The following is a 17,395-nucleotide window of genomic DNA, read 5'->3' as shown; positions in this document are numbered from 1 at the left end:
TTGTCAGGCACACAAGTGAATGTTTTGCAGGGTTATATACAAATGTCTGTTTTCTTTGCTCCATGTTCTTTTTTTTTTTTTGTTCCTGGTCTTCCCTTCCTTTAACTATTCCATGCTCTTTTTTTTTTTTTTTTTTTTTATGTTTTCTTTGTTGAAAAACATCATTTCCTGCCCACATTTCCGGGGACCGACAGTCTGCTGTTAAGGCCGTATCGTATTCAGTTGTGTTTGCCTGGATCGGCCTCTGGTATTGGGCGTTTGGGTTGTTTCCAGTTCCTTGCTATTGAAAATGATGCAGCTGTGACTCTCAGCAAGCTTATTTTTTTTTGACGTGATCCCAACAGGATGTACGTGTGAGGGTGAATTTCTATCACGGAGATCCTTGGATGGGCACACCTATTGTGCCCCAAAGCCGGCTACGGGTCTTAGATGATCTGTATCCTTTGGGTTATCGCCCCTTGGGGCCTGAAGCAAAAGCCATCCCCTCAGAAGGTGCCAGAGGGCTCCTTGGTTATAGTTTTCCCAGCCCCTCAGCTGAGGAGGAAGGAGCTGAGTGTTTACGTTCCCGTGTCCTCTCTCTTGTAGAAAGTCTGCACCAAATGCGGGATCGAGGCCTCCCCCGGCCAGAAGCGGCCCCTGTGGCTGTGTAAGATCTGCAGTGAGCAGAGAGAGGTAGGGTACCCGGGGCAGCGGGGTCTGGGGGGGGCCTGGGCAGGGCCGGGGCGTGCACGAATTCAGGGAAGTTCATGGTTGGTCACGGAGAGGGGCTTCTCAGAAGGCCAAGGAGGGCCTACCAGGGGCAGCCCGGGATGAGGGTGGGGAGGGTAGCCGGCTGGCTTGCCCGTTCCCCAGTGCAGAGGGGGCAGTGGACCCTGGTTCTGCTCTGCCTGGGGCCCGTGGTTTCAGTGGGGAGCCCCTCGCACCGCATATAGGTCGCAGGTGGCATTTCGTGGGCGTCTATTATTATCATAACAGAAATGGCTGCCCCGGGTTGAAGGTTTACTCTGCGCGTGGCACCGTGCTAAGTTCTTTACGCGAATGAATTCATTTCATCCTTATGCAACCCCACAGGCCAGTGCTGTTATTATCCCCTTTTAATGATGGGGAAGTGGAGACGCAGGAGGTTAAGTATCTTGTGGGCACCGAGCTAGTTAGTTGGTCTGACTGTGGTCTAGCCGTGGTCTGCTGTGATGACGCCGCCCCCAAAGTCCCTCTGGTTCTAAATTTCTGTCATTCTACTTCTGATCCCATTTGAAGGGAAGAAATCAAGGCTCAGCAAGGACTCTGAGGCAGTAGCAGATGGGGGGCTCGAACCTACGTCTCCCAACCCCAAACCCAGGGCTTTCCTCACTGTGCCAGGATCAGGAATGGGGCGAAAACAGTGGAGGGCCTTGTCAGGCAGCTCCTGGGAAGGCCACGGGCCAGGGATCTCAGGAACAGAAGGAGTCGGGTAGAGGGAAGATGCCCCAGGTTTTCGACATGTGGATTTATTTTTTTTACTTACTTGCTTGGTGATTAATATGCGCCTTTCATCTGAGGATCCATAAAATGTCTCTAGTTAGAGAAAATCCTCCTCCATGACATCCTTGAATATTGCTGCCCTGCCATTCCAAGTCTCCCCTCCTGGAAACCCTGTGGGATACAGTTCTGAGCCTCTCCATCCATTCTCCACAGCTCCCAACTGTGCTTTCTCATTTTTTTTCTTTGCCTTTCTGAGATACTTTCGGGGTGAATTCCTCAGTTCCTTTCCAGCTCGCTAAATCTTTGAGACTCTTTGTTGGTTGTCTCTCTCAGCAACACCTTTCCTTGGGTGTTTTGGAATTGGGGTTCGTCTGCTCATCTTGAGTGGGAGTCCGTCTCTCTCTCTCTTTCTCTCCTTGCTCATCACCTCCACACAGCCCTCCTTGCCGAGTGATTTCAAGTTGCCTCCACCCAGGTCCTGGGTCCGCCGGCGCAGGGCCAGCTGTCTTGGGTTAGTGATGAGCTGCATGTTCACAGCGATCATGGGATTATTCCTGGAGCCAGTCGTCAAAGCCATAGGCAGTCTGGCCAGGCCCTGGCTACGTGTGTGCTTCTTCCAGCTTCTATCACTATTCACATTCACAGACAAGCTTTAGTCTTAGGAGGGTGGGGAAACGGTACCTCTGGTTTTTTCAGCTTCCTCCCTCAGATGGAAAGTGCTTTCACCAGCCCCCATTTCAGGGACTGGTCCCCCACCTCCCATGGGAGAATTTTAGTCCCTGTACCCTTGGAAAACCAACCTTCCAGCTCCCTCCACCTGCCTCTGGGTTCTGAGTCAGCAGGCTGTGCCTTCAGCCCCTCAAAATAGTAAATATTTGGAGCTTCTGATCCGTCGAGATATATGTCTTACTTCTGAGAACAGTTGAGCTTCCTTGCTGGAATCTTTTCGTGGACCACTGTCGTGTCTTTGGAACAGGGAAGATAGTAGGCAGGGCCTCCAAGCGTGAACTAACGTTCTAGTCTGTCTTGCCCAGAGGTCCCTGGTGTCTCATCCTGAAATGGAGACGATAATACCTGTTTCCTGGAGATACCTTGAACATTCAGCAACGTCATTACAGTAGACAAAGTGTCCAGCCTAGAATAGGCACTCCATCAATATTAGAAGCCTGCCTCTCTTACCCAGCTGGAACTTCCCCCTCTGAACTTGAGGTCCTTCTGGGCTTCAAGGGGTCCCTTCTAAGATGCAGGCATCCACGAGAGAGGAAAATTCCCCAAAATACTATCTTGTAGGAGATTCCTGAGCAGGATGGCAAGACGCGGCTGAGCTGTGGGGAGGATGGAGATGAAGGAATTGTCAAGGAAAAGGAGGGCGATAAGAGGAAAGACAAAGTTAGCAAACGTCAGGCTTCCCTGGTGGTGCAGTGGTTGAAAGTCCGCCTGCCGATGCAGGGGACACGGGTTCGTGCCCCGGTCCGGGAGGATCCCACATGCTGCAGAACGGCTGGACCCGTGAGCCATGGCCACTGAGCCTGTGCGTCCGGAGCCTGTGCTCCGCAGCGGAAGAGACCACAACAGTGAGGGGCCCACGTACCGCAAAAAAAAAAAAAAAAAAATTTAGCAAATGTAATAATTCAGTGGAGGGCTTGGGTAGGGGTCAGCTGGCCCCGTCCAGCCCCACTGTGAGTTACCCTTACGCTCATTAATAGTCCTGAGCTACCGCAGGCAGCGTCCACCACCAGCCCGTCCTAATCTCTGAGCGCTCCGATGCCCAGGAAAGTCTGAAATAGCTTAGGATGAATTTTCTTATCTTTCCTTAAGTAAAGAATATGAGGCTGTGCACTGTGCTATCAGTTTGTCCTTGAATTTCTAGAGGCTGATAAAACTGGGCGAGATCAAGGATGCTGTATTCCCTCTGCAGGACCAGGCAGACTGTGGACGCTTAGGAGGTGTGGACGGGCCCTGAAAGTATGTGTGTCTGTCTGGGTGCCTGTGGAAGCCATACCCAAGCGCTGCATTTTCCTGCCTGCTTTTGGGGCGGGAGAGTGCCAGGGAAATTGGTTTCCTAATGCCTTTTTTTTTTTTTTTTCCCGTAGAAAAATATCTAATCGCAACAAAGAGATAGATAAATAGAAAGAGCATTTGAAATGTCATTTTAAGTGCCACACAGAGCTGGTTCTGAGTCTGTGATAAAAATGTGGCGTTCTGTCGTGCAGCAAAAACCAGGTCCTGATGGAAGATCTTGCCTTTTCTGATGGAAACTCTCATATTACTGTGCCCAGACACGCTTATCTTCTTTTTCCATTTGACTCTTCTCTGCTGTCATCTTTGGCTGTAATTACAAGTATTTTTTTCTGGAGTGAGTCGAATGTTGGTTACATGTCCCTGGGACCATCAGGTTGGCATTGCTGCCTGTTTCGTGCGCTTCGGGGATGCAGTGGTGTCCGCTTCGGCCCCTCTGCTCTTCAGGAGCTTACAGCCTCACGCATTTAGTTGTTTGGGCATTCAACGCTTAGTTATTGGGCATCTTCTATGCACCGGGCAAAAGAACTCTTCTCATGGGAGATGGAGACCACAAACGCAATAAAGTAAGTTCTGCCATGTCACCGATGGTGAAAAAGTACTTGATAAAGGGGACGGGGTGATGGGAACATAGGGGTAGCTGTTATTTTTTACAGGGGTCAGGAAAGGGCTCACTGATAAAATGTCATCTGAGCTGAGGTGTGGAACACACTGTGTGGCTGCGTGGACAGAAAGCATTCCAAGTAAAGGGCACTGCAAGTGTAAAGGCCCTGAGGCAGGTGTGTCCTTAGTAGGTTTGAGGAACAGCAAGTAGAACAGTGTGACTGGAGCAAAGTCAGGTTCAGGAGAGGAGGTCAGAGACGTGGCCGGGGGTCAGATCATGTTGGTCCTTGTAGATCCTTGGAAGGACTTTGGCTTTTACTCTGAGTGAAATGGGGAGCCCTCGAAGGTCTGAAGTAGAGGAGAAGCGTGACCTGAATCCTCCCCCAATTTTTTTTTTTCAAGTTCTCTTTTATTATCAATTAGAAGGTCTTTAGGATTCCCTGGCATGTTTTTTTGTGTTTTTTTGTTTGTTTTTTTGTTTTTCTTAATTTATTTATTTTTGCTGTGTTGGGTCTTCGTTTCTGTGTGAGGGCTTTCTCTAATTGTGGCAAGCGGAGGCCACTCTTCATCGCGATGCGCAGGCCTCTCACTATCGCGGCCTCTCTTGTTGCGGAGCACAGGCTCCAGACATGCACGCTCAGTAGTTGTGGCTCACGGGCCCAGTTGCTCCGTGGCATGTGGGATCTTCCCAGACCAGGGCTCGAACCCGTGTCCCCTGCATCGGCAGGCGGACTCTCAACCACTGCGCCACCAGGGGAGCCCTCCCTCAATTTTTAAAGGATACTCTGGCTACTGTGTTGAGTATAAATTATAGACTATAATGTCAGAGTTAGTACCATGATACTTCATCTTTCTTATTTAGTATTACCCAAGATATTTAAGTTCTTGACTGTTGTTACCCTTAGAAGTTTTCATTTTTTTAAATATTTTATACATTTAACTCTTTTCTGATTATAAAATTAATATGGATCATTGATATTCACAATGTATAGAAAGCATAAAGAAGTATACACCCTCCCAAAATCCATGATCTTACCATCCAGAGACAGTCACTGTTAGCATTTTGGCGTAATTACTTTCTATCTTTTTTCTGTGTCTGTTTTCTTTATATTGTCGACCTCTGTTTTAAAATTAACATTTTATCGTAAGCAGTTCTCAGTGTAATCAATAACTCTTTGTAAACATTCTGTCATATGGATATTCTGCTAATTTAAGCCATCTGAGTTATTTCCTTTTTTCCTTCTCATTGCTAATTGCTTTATATATCTGTGTACATAGCTTTTTGACTACATTTGAGATTATGTCCTCAGAATGGATACTTAGAAGGGAAAACTAAACACCAGTGTTTATAGAACCTCATTACCTATACACCCTTGAGTTATTGCTTTTGACTTATAATTAGCTGGCTATGTGATCTTAAATAATGACATGTGGACAGTGTATTTTCTGAGTCTTTTGCTATCTGGTAATAGCTGTTGCCTTTATACAAAAAAGACAGTGACTTGACTGATATGCAATTGATCATAATCTTTCCCACTCAAAATTCTGTGAGTTTGGCTTCTGTTGTCTAACCGACCACACGTGAAAAGAACCACCATGAGGGAGAGTAGGCAAATGTAACGACTAGGAGAATCAGTGCCCAGGGAACTAGAGATAATAGTGAAACTGTGAAAGAAATATAAATAGGTTTTTTTTTTTTGGCCTCACTGCACGGCATGTGGGATCTTAGCTCCCCGACCAGGGATCGAGCCCGTGCCCCCTGCAGTGGAAGCACGGAGTCCTAACCACTGGACTGCCAGGAAAGTCCAAATAAGTTTTTAAATTAAGTAAAAGAGATAAGAGAAGCAATAGAAGCCCAACTGAACAAATAGGACATTTGAAAAAAGAATGAGCAAATTTGAAAAAGAACCAAATGAACCATTTTCTTTTCTAAAAATGAAAAATGTTATTAAGGAATTCACAAACTCAATCAAATGATACTTCAGTAATTTTTTAGAGCAGTAAACCTTGTCATTCCCATTAACAGACACAGATGGTTCCTTATCATTTGCTTCTTATTCATTGTTTTTTATTTTTGATCCCTGGTTGGCACTCCCAACAGCTTGGAGTCCCCGGCCCCTGATATCCACTGTACTGACTGCCATGAATATGATGTTTTTGTGACCACACGAAACTGCAGTCTTTACCTAATTAAACCAGCTGCTTATATAAGTGTTCGGCCTCCCAGCTCCCTGTCCCACCTCATTTCTATTCCCTCTGTGGATGGGCACATTCTTTGGTCACTTTCCTGGTTTCCTTGTCAGCAAATTAATAAACTCTGATACAAGTTCGAGATTTAAAGACACAGAAAAGGGACTAAGGGACTTCCCTGGCAGTCCAGTGGTTAAGACTCCGCCTTCCAAACGCAGGGGGTGCAGGTTCAATCCCACATGCCTCATGGCCAAAAAACCAAAACATAAAACAGAAGCAGTATTGTAACAAATTCAATAAAAGACTTTAAAAATGATCCACATCAAAAAAAAAATCTAAAAAAAAAAAGAAAGAAAGAAAGAAAAGGGAATGAGACATCCCTCAGTGGACTGGTTAAACGGCACATCAGGCACACCTGCAGAACCCCAGGGAAGGACCTTGTGAACCAGAAGACAGTTTCCAGGATGCAGTGTAGGCAACAAGCAGGTGTAGCCCGTGAAGTCAAAACTGAGAACAGGAGAAGGCGGGCTGACCAGATCTGATGCTCAGCATAAAGTAGTTTTGAAGGCGAGAACAGAGACGTGGGGGAGAAGTCTGAAGCCAGGCGTATGCTTTTATCCCCTTTTAAATAACCTGGTAGTATTATTTATGCCTATATTTGGAAGTTAGTAATGTCATCTGGATACGCCTGGGTCATTTTCACTGATTTTTGTCTAGGACGAACATAGTTGGATCTTCCATTCAGAAAAGCTTTTCAATTATGCTTTTGCTTATTGCTTTGTTCCTGAACTAGTCTGGTCTCTTCTTGGGAGCACTTGGAATTTGAAGAGTGCATTTCCATTCTCTGCCTTGTGTATTTATCATCTTCTACCAAGTCATTTTCAAGTTCTCTTCATTTTTCCCTCCATTCCGAAAAATCTTAAAACTTTTCTTCCACGTCACTGATTCTTTTTTTCTCTTTTGTCTGACTTTGATGGCTTCCTGTGTTTGGTCTTGGTGGTTGCACATGTGCCTTTATCCCCCTCCTGATGCTGTGAGAGCTGCAGGCCCAGGGTTTACCGGAAGCAGCTCAAGCACTGCTCACAGCCCCTTTCCTTTGTCTGGGATTCTGCTCCACGGAGGAGATACCCTGATTCTCCTGGGACCTGGCCCTCTGGCCATCAGGACTAGGGAGGAGGCTTCCCTGGTGGCGCAGTGGTTGAGGGTCTGCCTGCCGATGCAGGGAACACGGGTTCGTGCCCCGGTCCGGGAAGATCCCACATGCCGCGGAGCGGCTGGGCCCGTGAGCCACGGCCGCTGAGCCTGCGCGTCCGGAGCCCGTGCTCCGCAACGGGAGAGGCCACAACAGTGAGAGGCCCGCATACTGCAAAAAAAAAAAGAAAAAACAGAACTAGGGAGGACTTGGAAATCTGTAACCCCTAGTTTGGCTCTCCCCACTCTCCCCACTCTCCCCACTCTCCCACGATTGAGCTTTACTTAAGAAAACACACCTTCCCAGATGCAGTTCACTGTTGCCAGCTCCTTCCCACACCTACCTGGTTGTTTGCTGGGAGTCTATCTCCCATCCATAAAGACAGAATTAGAGGAGGGAGGACAGCCCCTGAGCACCACCAGAAACCCGTAATCGTGCCACGCCAGGAAGGCTGCCCAGGGACAGCCCTGACCCTGCACCCTGATCCCTGCTAGGCAGGCAAGGGTGGGTGGACCCGTGACACTCGTCTCATCCATCCCACTCGCCTGTCTTCAGAGGGGAGACTGACTGTAGGTGAAATGTCAGATCCCTCCCGTGCTGGTGTGCGCGTGCCCTTCACTCACGAGCTTTCTTGGGTGTGTTAGTGCGAGCTTGGGAAGGACCTCATCGGCGCTTCTAAACACACGATGTTGCAAAGCCAGAAATTCACGTCATTGATTGTTTAGCCTTTAATCCGATTCATTAAAAAAAAAAAAAAGAGTGACTCACTCAAAGGTATACTGTAATCAGGGGGAAAGTTAATTGGAATCCAGATTGCCCAGGATTCGAGAAACCATTCCTGCAGCCTCTAAAATGTACCTTTGGAGTAGGAAGGCTTCTTTGAGGATGCGGGCATTCTCTGAGGCGGATGAGCTAGAAAGGGGAGAAGGCCAATTTGTAAGTAATTGGAAGCTGATTAATACAATGAGAGCATTCTTCTCCGCTCAGCGTCCGCTGTGCCTTCCCTGTTTCACTCAGCATCCTGATTATAGCTCAGTGGAGACCGGGCTGCACCAACACTTACTGTGTTTCCTGCAGTGCTTTTCATATAAAACGTGTTCGGGAAAGGTTTGCTGATTGAAAGAGACATTTGCAAAAGAGGAAAGCGGGTTCCTTGTTTAGATCACTTTAGAACCTTTTCCCAGCAGGGGGCTTTTGACTTCCCTGTAGTCTTATCACAGATGGGCCTGGCTGGGGCCCTGCGGTGCCCATTGATGCTAGGTCTGTATTCCTGCTTCCGGCCCCTCTCTCCTTGTTGCTTCTTGATTGACTGAAAGGGGAATTTGTGGAGTAGGAAAGTGGCTTCACATGGTGGTTTTTAAATCATCTCAAACACCCTCCCACAGGCTGGCGGGTAACCAGTAGCCCAGTTAGGGCCCCTGGGGAGGGTCCACCTTGGCACAAGCCTGCAGGAGGTTGGGAGAATCAGGGGCCCCCTCGCTCCCAGCTGGAGCCCGTGGGAAGCAGCCATCCAGCCACGCCCAGCATCCTCGTGGCACTTGGCTCCCAGGAGGGCAGCCCGTGCTCACCGCAAGCTGCCATCTGCTTCCCTGCTCTGGTTCTCTTCTGGTCCTGCTGTTACTTGCAGTTTGGATTTTTGCTGCAAACAGCTTTGCCAGAGGGTCGCCCCCGGAGGCACGGGAGTGCGCTGAGGAGTGGGTGGCTTGCGCGCGGGTGGCTGCCTGAGCACCCCGCCATCTGTGTCTGGCTCGCTCCGGGCTGCTGCCACTGCGGCCCCAGGGGACCCGGATGGTCACACTTCCTCAGTGTGTTGGCCACCGCCCACGTGCCCTGCTTTGCCAAGTGGAGCGGCTATCAGCGCAGGCTCCTGGCCTCCCACACAGGCGGAAGCAGCAGGAGGAGGAGGGTCCTGGGGCCCAGCAGCCCCCCTTCCTCCTGTGGGGAGGCAGAGTGGTCTCCCACCCCTCCCTGCCCCTTATTTGGGGTGCCTACCTGAGCCTGTGTCCATGCGCTGGAGAAAGAACTTTCCTCTCTCAGGTGCTGCCTCATCCAAGAGGGAACTGACGTTATCACCGTTGCGCTCCAGTCCGCTGAGCCTGGTGTCCTGGCTGGGGAGTCCAGTCTGGCTCTGAGTAGCAGGCATTAACTCAGCACCCACTGTGGGCCAGTCAGTATCTCGCGTCATCCTCACTGGAGCCCAGTGAGGTATTCACTCTTGTCTTCGTGTCACTTGCCCAAAGACACCAGGTAGTAATTGATGGAGCAGGGGTTGAAGTCAGGAGTGTCCACCTCCAAAACTCCTGACAACTCTACTGTCTATTCATGCATTCATTCATTTATTCATCCGTTCATGTAATAGTCATTGAGTAGTTACTATGGGCTGGGCACGGTCTTAGGCCCTTGGAAAGTAGTGATGAACAAATCAGCCAAATATCTCTGCCTTGAGTTTGCATTTTAGCAGGGACCAGGGGAGGAGAGAAGGAACAGACAATAAACATAACTGCTGCAGGAAGGGGGACCCCTTCCAGGGCCCGAGAGCGGGCTCTTGTCTAACACTTGGAAATGAATTGTCTGAGGAGACATACACGTGCTGACAAAGCAAGAGGCTTAATTGGGAAGGGCGCCCAGGCAGAGAGCAGCAGGGTAAGGGAACCCAGGAGAACTGCTCTGCCACGTGGCTCGCAGACTCGGGTTTTATGGCAATGGGGTTAGTTTCCGGGTTGTCTCTGGCCACTCATTCTGGCTCAGGGTCTTTCCTGGTGGCGCTCGCATCACTCAGCCAAGATGGATTCCAGCGAGAAGGATTCTGGGAGGTTGGTAGGACGTAGGGGCGGGCGTCTCCTCTCTCCTTTTGACCTTTCCTGAATTCTTCCGGTTGGTGGTAGCTTGTTAGTTCCCCGTTCCTTACCGGGACCTCCTGTTGTTAAGATAACTCATGCAGATGGCTACTATCTTGCCTGGCCAGGGTGGGCAGTTTCAGTCAGTGGTTCCCCTCACATAACCAAACTAATACATGAGCAAATTATACAGTGTATTAGATGTTCACGGGAAGAGGAGAGCAGAACAGAGCAAAGAGATCAGGAGTGTGGGGTGCAGGGTGGGGAGGGAGGTGGCCGTGTTGAGAGTAGACCAGCCACCATGTGACACCCATTAGGATGGCTAATATTTAAAAAGCAGAAAATAGCAAGTGTTGGTGAGGATGTGGAGAAATTTGAACCCTTGTGCGTTGATGGTGGGAAAGTACAATAGCGCAGCCACTACGGAACACAGTATGACAGCTCCTCAAAAAATTAATGATCTAGCAATTCTCCTTCCGGGTATATACAGCGTTCCTTACGGCATTATTCACAACAGCCTAAAGGCGGAAGCAACCCAAGCATCTACCACTGGATGAATGGATAAACAAAATGTGGTCTATGCCTGTTATTATTCATATTATGCAGCCTTAAAACGGAATGGAGGGCTTCCCTGGTGGCGCAGTGGTTGAGAGTCCGCCTGCCGATGCAGGGGGACACGGGTTCGTGCTCCCGTCCGGGAAGATCCCACATGCCGCGGAGCGGCTGGGCCCGTGAGCCATGGCCGCTGAGCCTGCGCGTCCGGAGCCTGTGCTCCGCAACGGGAGAGGCCACAACAGTGAGAGCCCCGCGCGTACCGCAAAAAAAAAAAAAAAGGAATAGAATTCTGACACATGCTACAACATGGAAGAACCTTAAGGATATTATGCTAAGTGAAATAAGCTAGACACAAAAGGACACATATTGTAGGATTTCCTTTTTTTTTTTAATGTTTATTTATTTGTTTTGGCTGCACCAGGCCTTAGTTGCGGCACGTGTGATCTTCATTGCGGCGTGTTTTAGTTGCAGCATGCGAGATCTAGTTCCTGACCAGGGATCGAACCCGGGCCCCCTGCATTGGGAGTGCAGAGTCTTACCCACTGGACCACCAGGGAAGTCCTCAGGATTTCCATTTATATGAGGTCCCTAGAATAGTCAGATTCATAGAGACAGAAAGTAGAAGGGTGGTTGCCAGGGGCTGGGGGTGGGAGAATGAGAAATTATTGTTTAATGGGCACAGAGTTTCGGTCTGGGAAGATGAAAAAGGTCTGGAGACGGATGGTGGGGACAGTAGCACAGCAGTGTGTGCACTTGATGCCCCTGGACTGTACACCTAAAAATGGTTAGAAAGGTAAATTTTATGTTATGTATATTTTACCACAGTTAAAAAAAAGGGTGTGGGTGGAGACTGGCCAGGGTAGGCCTCTTTGAGGAGGTGAGATGTGAGTAAAGACTTGAAGGAGGCGTAGCGGGGAGGCCAGTGGCTCTCTGGGGAAGAGCAGCCCAGGATGGGGCCACACCCAGTACCCTGTGTTCACAGGACAGCACGGAGCCAGTGAGGCTCGCCTCCTTCCACAGGAGGGGGTCCTGGGTTCCCCTGAGGCAGGTGGGGGAGGGGGTGGTCCCCGGAGGCTCTTTGGCCACGGGGAGTAGGGAGGGGAGTCGATGTGCTCCAACAGTAAGCCCTTGGCCCACCAGGAGCAGGGCCCACAGGTCCTAGCATTCGGCTATTGCATCACCGGCTGCCCCTCCACCACTTACTCAGCCACCCAGGTGTGCTCAGCGGTCCACGGGCTTGGGAACCCTGTGGTCCCTATGACCGGGCTTGAGAATAACAAGGTGTGGACCAGCTTCACTGACCCTGTGATCAGTTGGTGTGACACTATCCTGACACCACAGCCCGCTTACCCCCCCCCGCTCCCCCCTGTTGGGCCTGTACAACCTGGCTTTCCCTGCTATGATACCCTCTTCTACATGGCCCTGGGGAGGCAGGTGAAAAGCTAGGGAGAAAGCATCTGATTGTGGTCCTTTTCTTGCATTACTTGGAATAAAAATTTGGATAATCAGCTTTTCCTGCACGTTTTCCAGATGCCAAATGACATTGGCTGGCACGATTGTTCCCCTTCCACTAGCCAGCTGTCTGGCAGATGGGGGCTAGGGAGTAGAGTGAGACTGCATCCTTTAGGAGCTATTTATTAAGCTCCTAGGTGGTGCCCAGCCCTGGAAATACACAACCATCCCCTCTTCTAAGGAAATAACTCAAGACACGTGTCCTCCTGCTGTGCCAGAAAATCCTTCTGTGAAAAAAGGAAGAAGAGGAGAACCAGCCTTTGTTGGGATCCTTGTCTGGGCCAGATGTGGGGCCCTGTGTCCCCACTCCTCCCACCAGATGGAAGCTCTGGGACCTTAAGTGACAGGTCCAAGGTGACACAGCAGGACGTGCAGAACCTGGGCTGTCTAAAAGGCTACAGCCACTAGACCAGCTTCCTCCTGATTTCTACCAAGCTGGTGACCACTGCCTTCAAGAATCAGCCTTCCTATTCCAGGATGGCCCACAGGCTGGAGGGACACGGGAGGTTTCACCCTCAGTAGCCAACGTAGTGATCCCCGACCGTCTGGGGGTCCCCTGGGTCCCTGCCCCGCTTCTCCTTGCCCTGATTTTGTAAGTTATCACATCCCAACCCAGGCTAATGCACCCACAGCTGAAGCCCAGCCTGGCCCTGAGTGTCATCTAACTGCTTACATCCCTGAACCTGGTTTTGGGTCCCAGCACCTGACTGTCCTCTTGACCCTTGAACTCTGCCTGCTGCTCCCTACCCTGCATCAACCCCAGGGTCATTGTCATAGGCTGGCTCCTGAGGCTCCCTGTTTGCAAACTAAACAAGAGGGCCATTCGGTAGGCGCCCCGGCCGGTTCGCCTCCACGTTGCACTTGGCACCTCCTGAGTGGCATCTGTGTATGACGTTCAGCCTCACACGCTGCTCCCAGCTGTACAGCCTGGAGAAACTCTCATACCTGCTTCCCGGGAAACATGACTGAGAATGCACGTAGCAGCATTTGTTGTAATAGCAAAAAACTGGAAACCACCCAAATGACCTTTCATGGTGGAATAGACAGATAAATTTCAAAGGATGAATTAAAAACCCAATGAGCAAAAGGGAAAAAAAGCAAGTCACTCAAGAATACGCAGTGATTTAAAAATACGATGTTCAAAAACAGGTAATAGTAAATGTTTTACTTAGAAATATACATATAAGCAGTTTTTAAAAATAGGAAGAAAAGCAAAGGATTGCTTCACACAACATTCCAGATGGTGGTTACTTTTGGAAGGAAGACAGGGAGGACCTATGGGCCCTTCTCAGATCTGGTCATATTTAATTTCTTTTTTTTTTTTTTTTTTTTGCGGTACGCGGTCCTCTCAGTGTTGTGGCCTCTCCCGTTGTGGAGCACAGGCTCCAGACGCGCAGGCCCAGCGGCCATGGCTCACGGGCCCAGCCGCTCCACGGCACGCGGGATCCTCCCGGATCGGGGCACGAACCCATGTGCCCTGCATCGGCAGGCGGACTCCCAACCACTGCGCCACCAGGGAAGCCCTCTTTTTTTTTTTTAATTTATTTTTATTTTTTTTGGCTGTGTTGGGTCTTCGTTGCTGCGTGTGGGCTTTCTCTAGTTGTGGCGAGCGGGGGCTACTCTTCATTGTGGTGCGCTGGCTTCTCACTGTGGTGGCTTCTCTTGTTGTGGAGCACGGGCTCTAGGTGCACGGGCTTCAGTAGTTTTGGCGTGTGGGCTCAGTAGTTGTGGCTCGTGGGCCCTAGAGCACAGGTTCAGTAGTTGTGGCACATGGGCTTAGTTGCTCCGTGGCATGTGGGATCTTCCCTGACCAGGGCTCGAACCCATGTCCCCTTCATTGGCAGGCAGATTCTTAACCACTGTGCCACCAGGGAAGCCCTTAATTTCTTAAAGAGTTCACAGATGTTTACTTCAGTGTGGTTCTTTGAAACACACTGTGTTTCCATACGGTTTTGTGTGTACGCTAAATTTCACAGGCACACACCCAAAAGGTAACAGGAGATCACCAAAAACCAGACCCAAAAAAGCTTAAATCAGTGATATGGAGAAAAACCTTTAAAATCTCCCAGAATGCAGGGGGAAAAAAAAACCCCAAAGTGCTAAAAACAATAACGGAGACAATGATGAATCTGGAAGACAGAGAAGGCAATGGAGCCTCAGAATTACAGGTTTTCCCCAAGAAGGAGCAAGACCAATAGGAAATGAAGCAGTAATCAAATCCATAACCGAAGAAGGCGTCCATGATTCAAGTCCACACGTCGGAACACCGGAAGACCCACGAGCTCTGCCAAGCAGGGGTCAGCCCAGAAACCATTTCATGTTGGCTTTGGAGTACGTTTCTGAGACTGTGTTTACACAGAGGCATGTTTGTTGTTCTGGGAATTGAATCAAAATCACGAAGCTCCTCTGAAAAGACCTGGCTGGGTATAGCCGGCCTGTCCAGTTTTCTGATTCTAGCCCTATTCATCTGCCATGTGTGGCCCACTCCATCTGGGAACAGAGGCTGGGCAGCCAAACACCACCGCGGCACGCTTGCCCTCTCTCAGGTCTGTGCTGGAGCAGGGAAGATAGTTAAATATTCGGGATTCAAAGGGATTTCATGCTGCATGCAAATAAAGACTAAGAGGTGGTGGGTGTACAGTGTTGATGAAGCAAGTAAATAAGAACAGTAGCGGGGCTTCCCTGGTGGCGCAGTGGTTGAGAGTCCGCCTGCCGATGCAGGGGACACGGGTTCGCGCCCCGGTCCAGGACGATCCCACATGCCGCGGAGCGGCTGGACCCGTGAGCCATGGCCGCTGAGCCTGCGCTCCGCAACGGGAGAGGCCACAACAGTTAGAGGCCACAACAGTGAGAGGCCCGCGTACCGCAAAAAAAAAAAAAAAAAGAACGGTAGTGAAAGCATCATTCTCCTCCGTGGATTTGTTAAACTTGCAAGACCATTCTAGACAAAGGAGAAGACGGTCTCTCTGGGACCAGAGAGAGAAGGAAGATAGGGGGTCTCTGTTCTCAGTGCCTTGTAGGGACCTTTCCATGTCAAGATAATCTGGGAGATGCAAGGGCTAGTGGGGCACCCCTGGAGGCCATGGGAGAGGGTGAGGCCAGAGCTGGAGGTTGGCCCACCCGCCCCAGAAATCCTCTGTGACGCCGGGGCACATGGCCCTCCAGCCATCACGAGCCCTTACTGGATGCCACCTCCCTCTGAAGCTGGCAAACGCTCCTCACCAGTAACTGTGCAGAAACCTCGCCAGAGGAAACCCCTCACCGGGGGTTAACGGAAGCCAAAGCATTTCCTCCGGTTCTGAAATAATCTAACCAAGGGGTTTAAATTATCCAGAAAACAGCACCCTCAGAATATTTCTTCTCACTGCACTTTTTCGTTTCCGCTATGTTAGCCATTGCCTGCCGCCCAGGCTGACCTGGTTGAAATAGAGACACAGATGTAGAGAACAAACGTATGGACACCAAGGGGGGAAAGTGTCTGTGTGTGTGTGCCGGAGGGGGGGTGGATGAATTGGGAGAGTGGGATTGACATATATACACTAAGATGTATAAAAGAGATAACTAATAAGAAAGTAAATAAAGGCAAAAAAAAGAAAAAAACACTTGAAATGAAGGGGAAATTCGCTTAGGCCCAGGGGAGGGCTCTGGCTCCTGGGGGGGGGGGGGCAGGGGCGGGCCCTCTTGTCTTTGCTGGGGCTTAATTTCTAGCCCATCTCCTGGTGAGGGTGGGGCCTTGGCCCTGTGTAGGGAGCCTGAAAGCAGCCAGCAATACGGGGAAGGGTGGGGTGAACAGGATGAGCCTGTTGACTCTTGCTGGGGCCTAGGGTGGGTGGGAGGATGGTAGAGACGTTCTCACTGGCTCACCAGCACCACACACACACACACACACACACACACACACACACACACACACACGTGTGCGCGCCTGATTTTTTTTTTTTGTCTTTGTCGGATCCTAGTTGCGGCATGCAGGATCTTTAGTTGCGGCGTGCGGGATCTTAGTTCCCCCACCAGGGATCGAACCCGCGTCCCCCTGCAGTGGAAGCATGGAGTCTTAACCACTGGACCACCAGGGAAGCCCTGCCTGATGTATTTTAAAGTGTTGTCCTTTAAATTACAAATATGCAAATATTCCTGGGAGGAGTCTCATTTAGCTTTCCCCTAACACCTCAATTCTTAGTTAGCACTTTAGAAGGGATTAGTGGAGAGCCAGAACCTGGTGGGTGGCTGGTGGGTGCCTGGGCTGGGAGGGGGGCTCTGCCCAGGATTGCTTACTTGTGCTCTACACCGCAAGATTGAGGATTCCACCCCAGGTGCTGGGGGGATGGATACAGGGAAACCCTCCCGGGACGGAAGAGCGCCTGAGGGCAGGCCATGAACACACTCTCACATGGCAGCGGAAAACAGAGTCACAGACCCCAGCCCTTTGTGGATTTAGGTCCTGGGGCCACCCGTCTGCAAGGACATTTGATCTTTTCTCTCCATTGCTCAATCGTAACACGTAGGAGGTACTGAATGAATGCTGTTCGAATGAATGACTATGCAGACTCCCTCTTCAGAAGTTGTTTGTAAGCTTCGCCTTTCTGAGGGAGGGGAAGTAAGCCGTGAGGAAAGACGACCGCTCTAAACTTAATTCCTACCAAAAGAAGAAAAAGGAAAAAAATTTAAAACAAAACAAGAAAGTGAGAGGAAGAGATGAAGGAAAGAAAGAAGAAAAATAAAACTGTCAGAAAATCAAGTATTTCGGTATGAAAAACTCTCTAGTTTTAATTCTGCTAATTGTCTTAGATGGACAGGCAGACAGATAGGTGTATATATGCATATATAGCTTTTTAGTTATTCCAACCAATATTTGTCTAATCACTTACATTACAGTAGAAACAGTGCCTTTTAACTCCACTTGCCCAGAAAGATGAGGAACCCAATGCTTTTTTCCTTTCCAGCCACTTCTTGCTTTTTGTTGAGACAGCCTGAAATTTGGGGACAGATTATTATTGTTCCTATTTTTAAGCACCATTTCTTTCAC

At 49.7% G+C, this 17,395-nt stretch overlaps 1 protein-coding gene across 4 annotated transcripts in view; it reads left to right on the top strand.

The window, feature by feature from the left end:
• The window catches only part of RPH3AL (rabphilin 3A like (without C2 domains)), a 126,162-nt gene that overhangs the window by 63,603 nt on the left and 45,164 nt on the right, over window positions 1–17,395 (top strand). For all 4 annotated transcript variants that reach the window (XR_010937629.1, XM_067716719.1, XM_067716720.1 and 1 more), the window contains one exon: window positions 586–672. Coding sequence is in view for 3 of the 4 variants with exons in the window: in XM_067716719.1 (XP_067572820.1) it covers window positions 586–672 (87 nt within the window). In the remaining variant the exon portion in view is untranslated. The remainder of the gene's footprint in view (window positions 1–585; window positions 673–17,395) is intronic.

Source organism: Pseudorca crassidens, chromosome 19 (genome assembly GCF_039906515.1).
Source record: "Pseudorca crassidens isolate mPseCra1 chromosome 19, mPseCra1.hap1, whole genome shotgun sequence".
Classification (NCBI taxonomy): domain Eukaryota; kingdom Metazoa; phylum Chordata; class Mammalia; order Artiodactyla; family Delphinidae; genus Pseudorca; species Pseudorca crassidens.
Note: the sequence above shows the minus strand (reverse complement) of the source record. Positions and strands in the feature narration are given on the sequence as shown.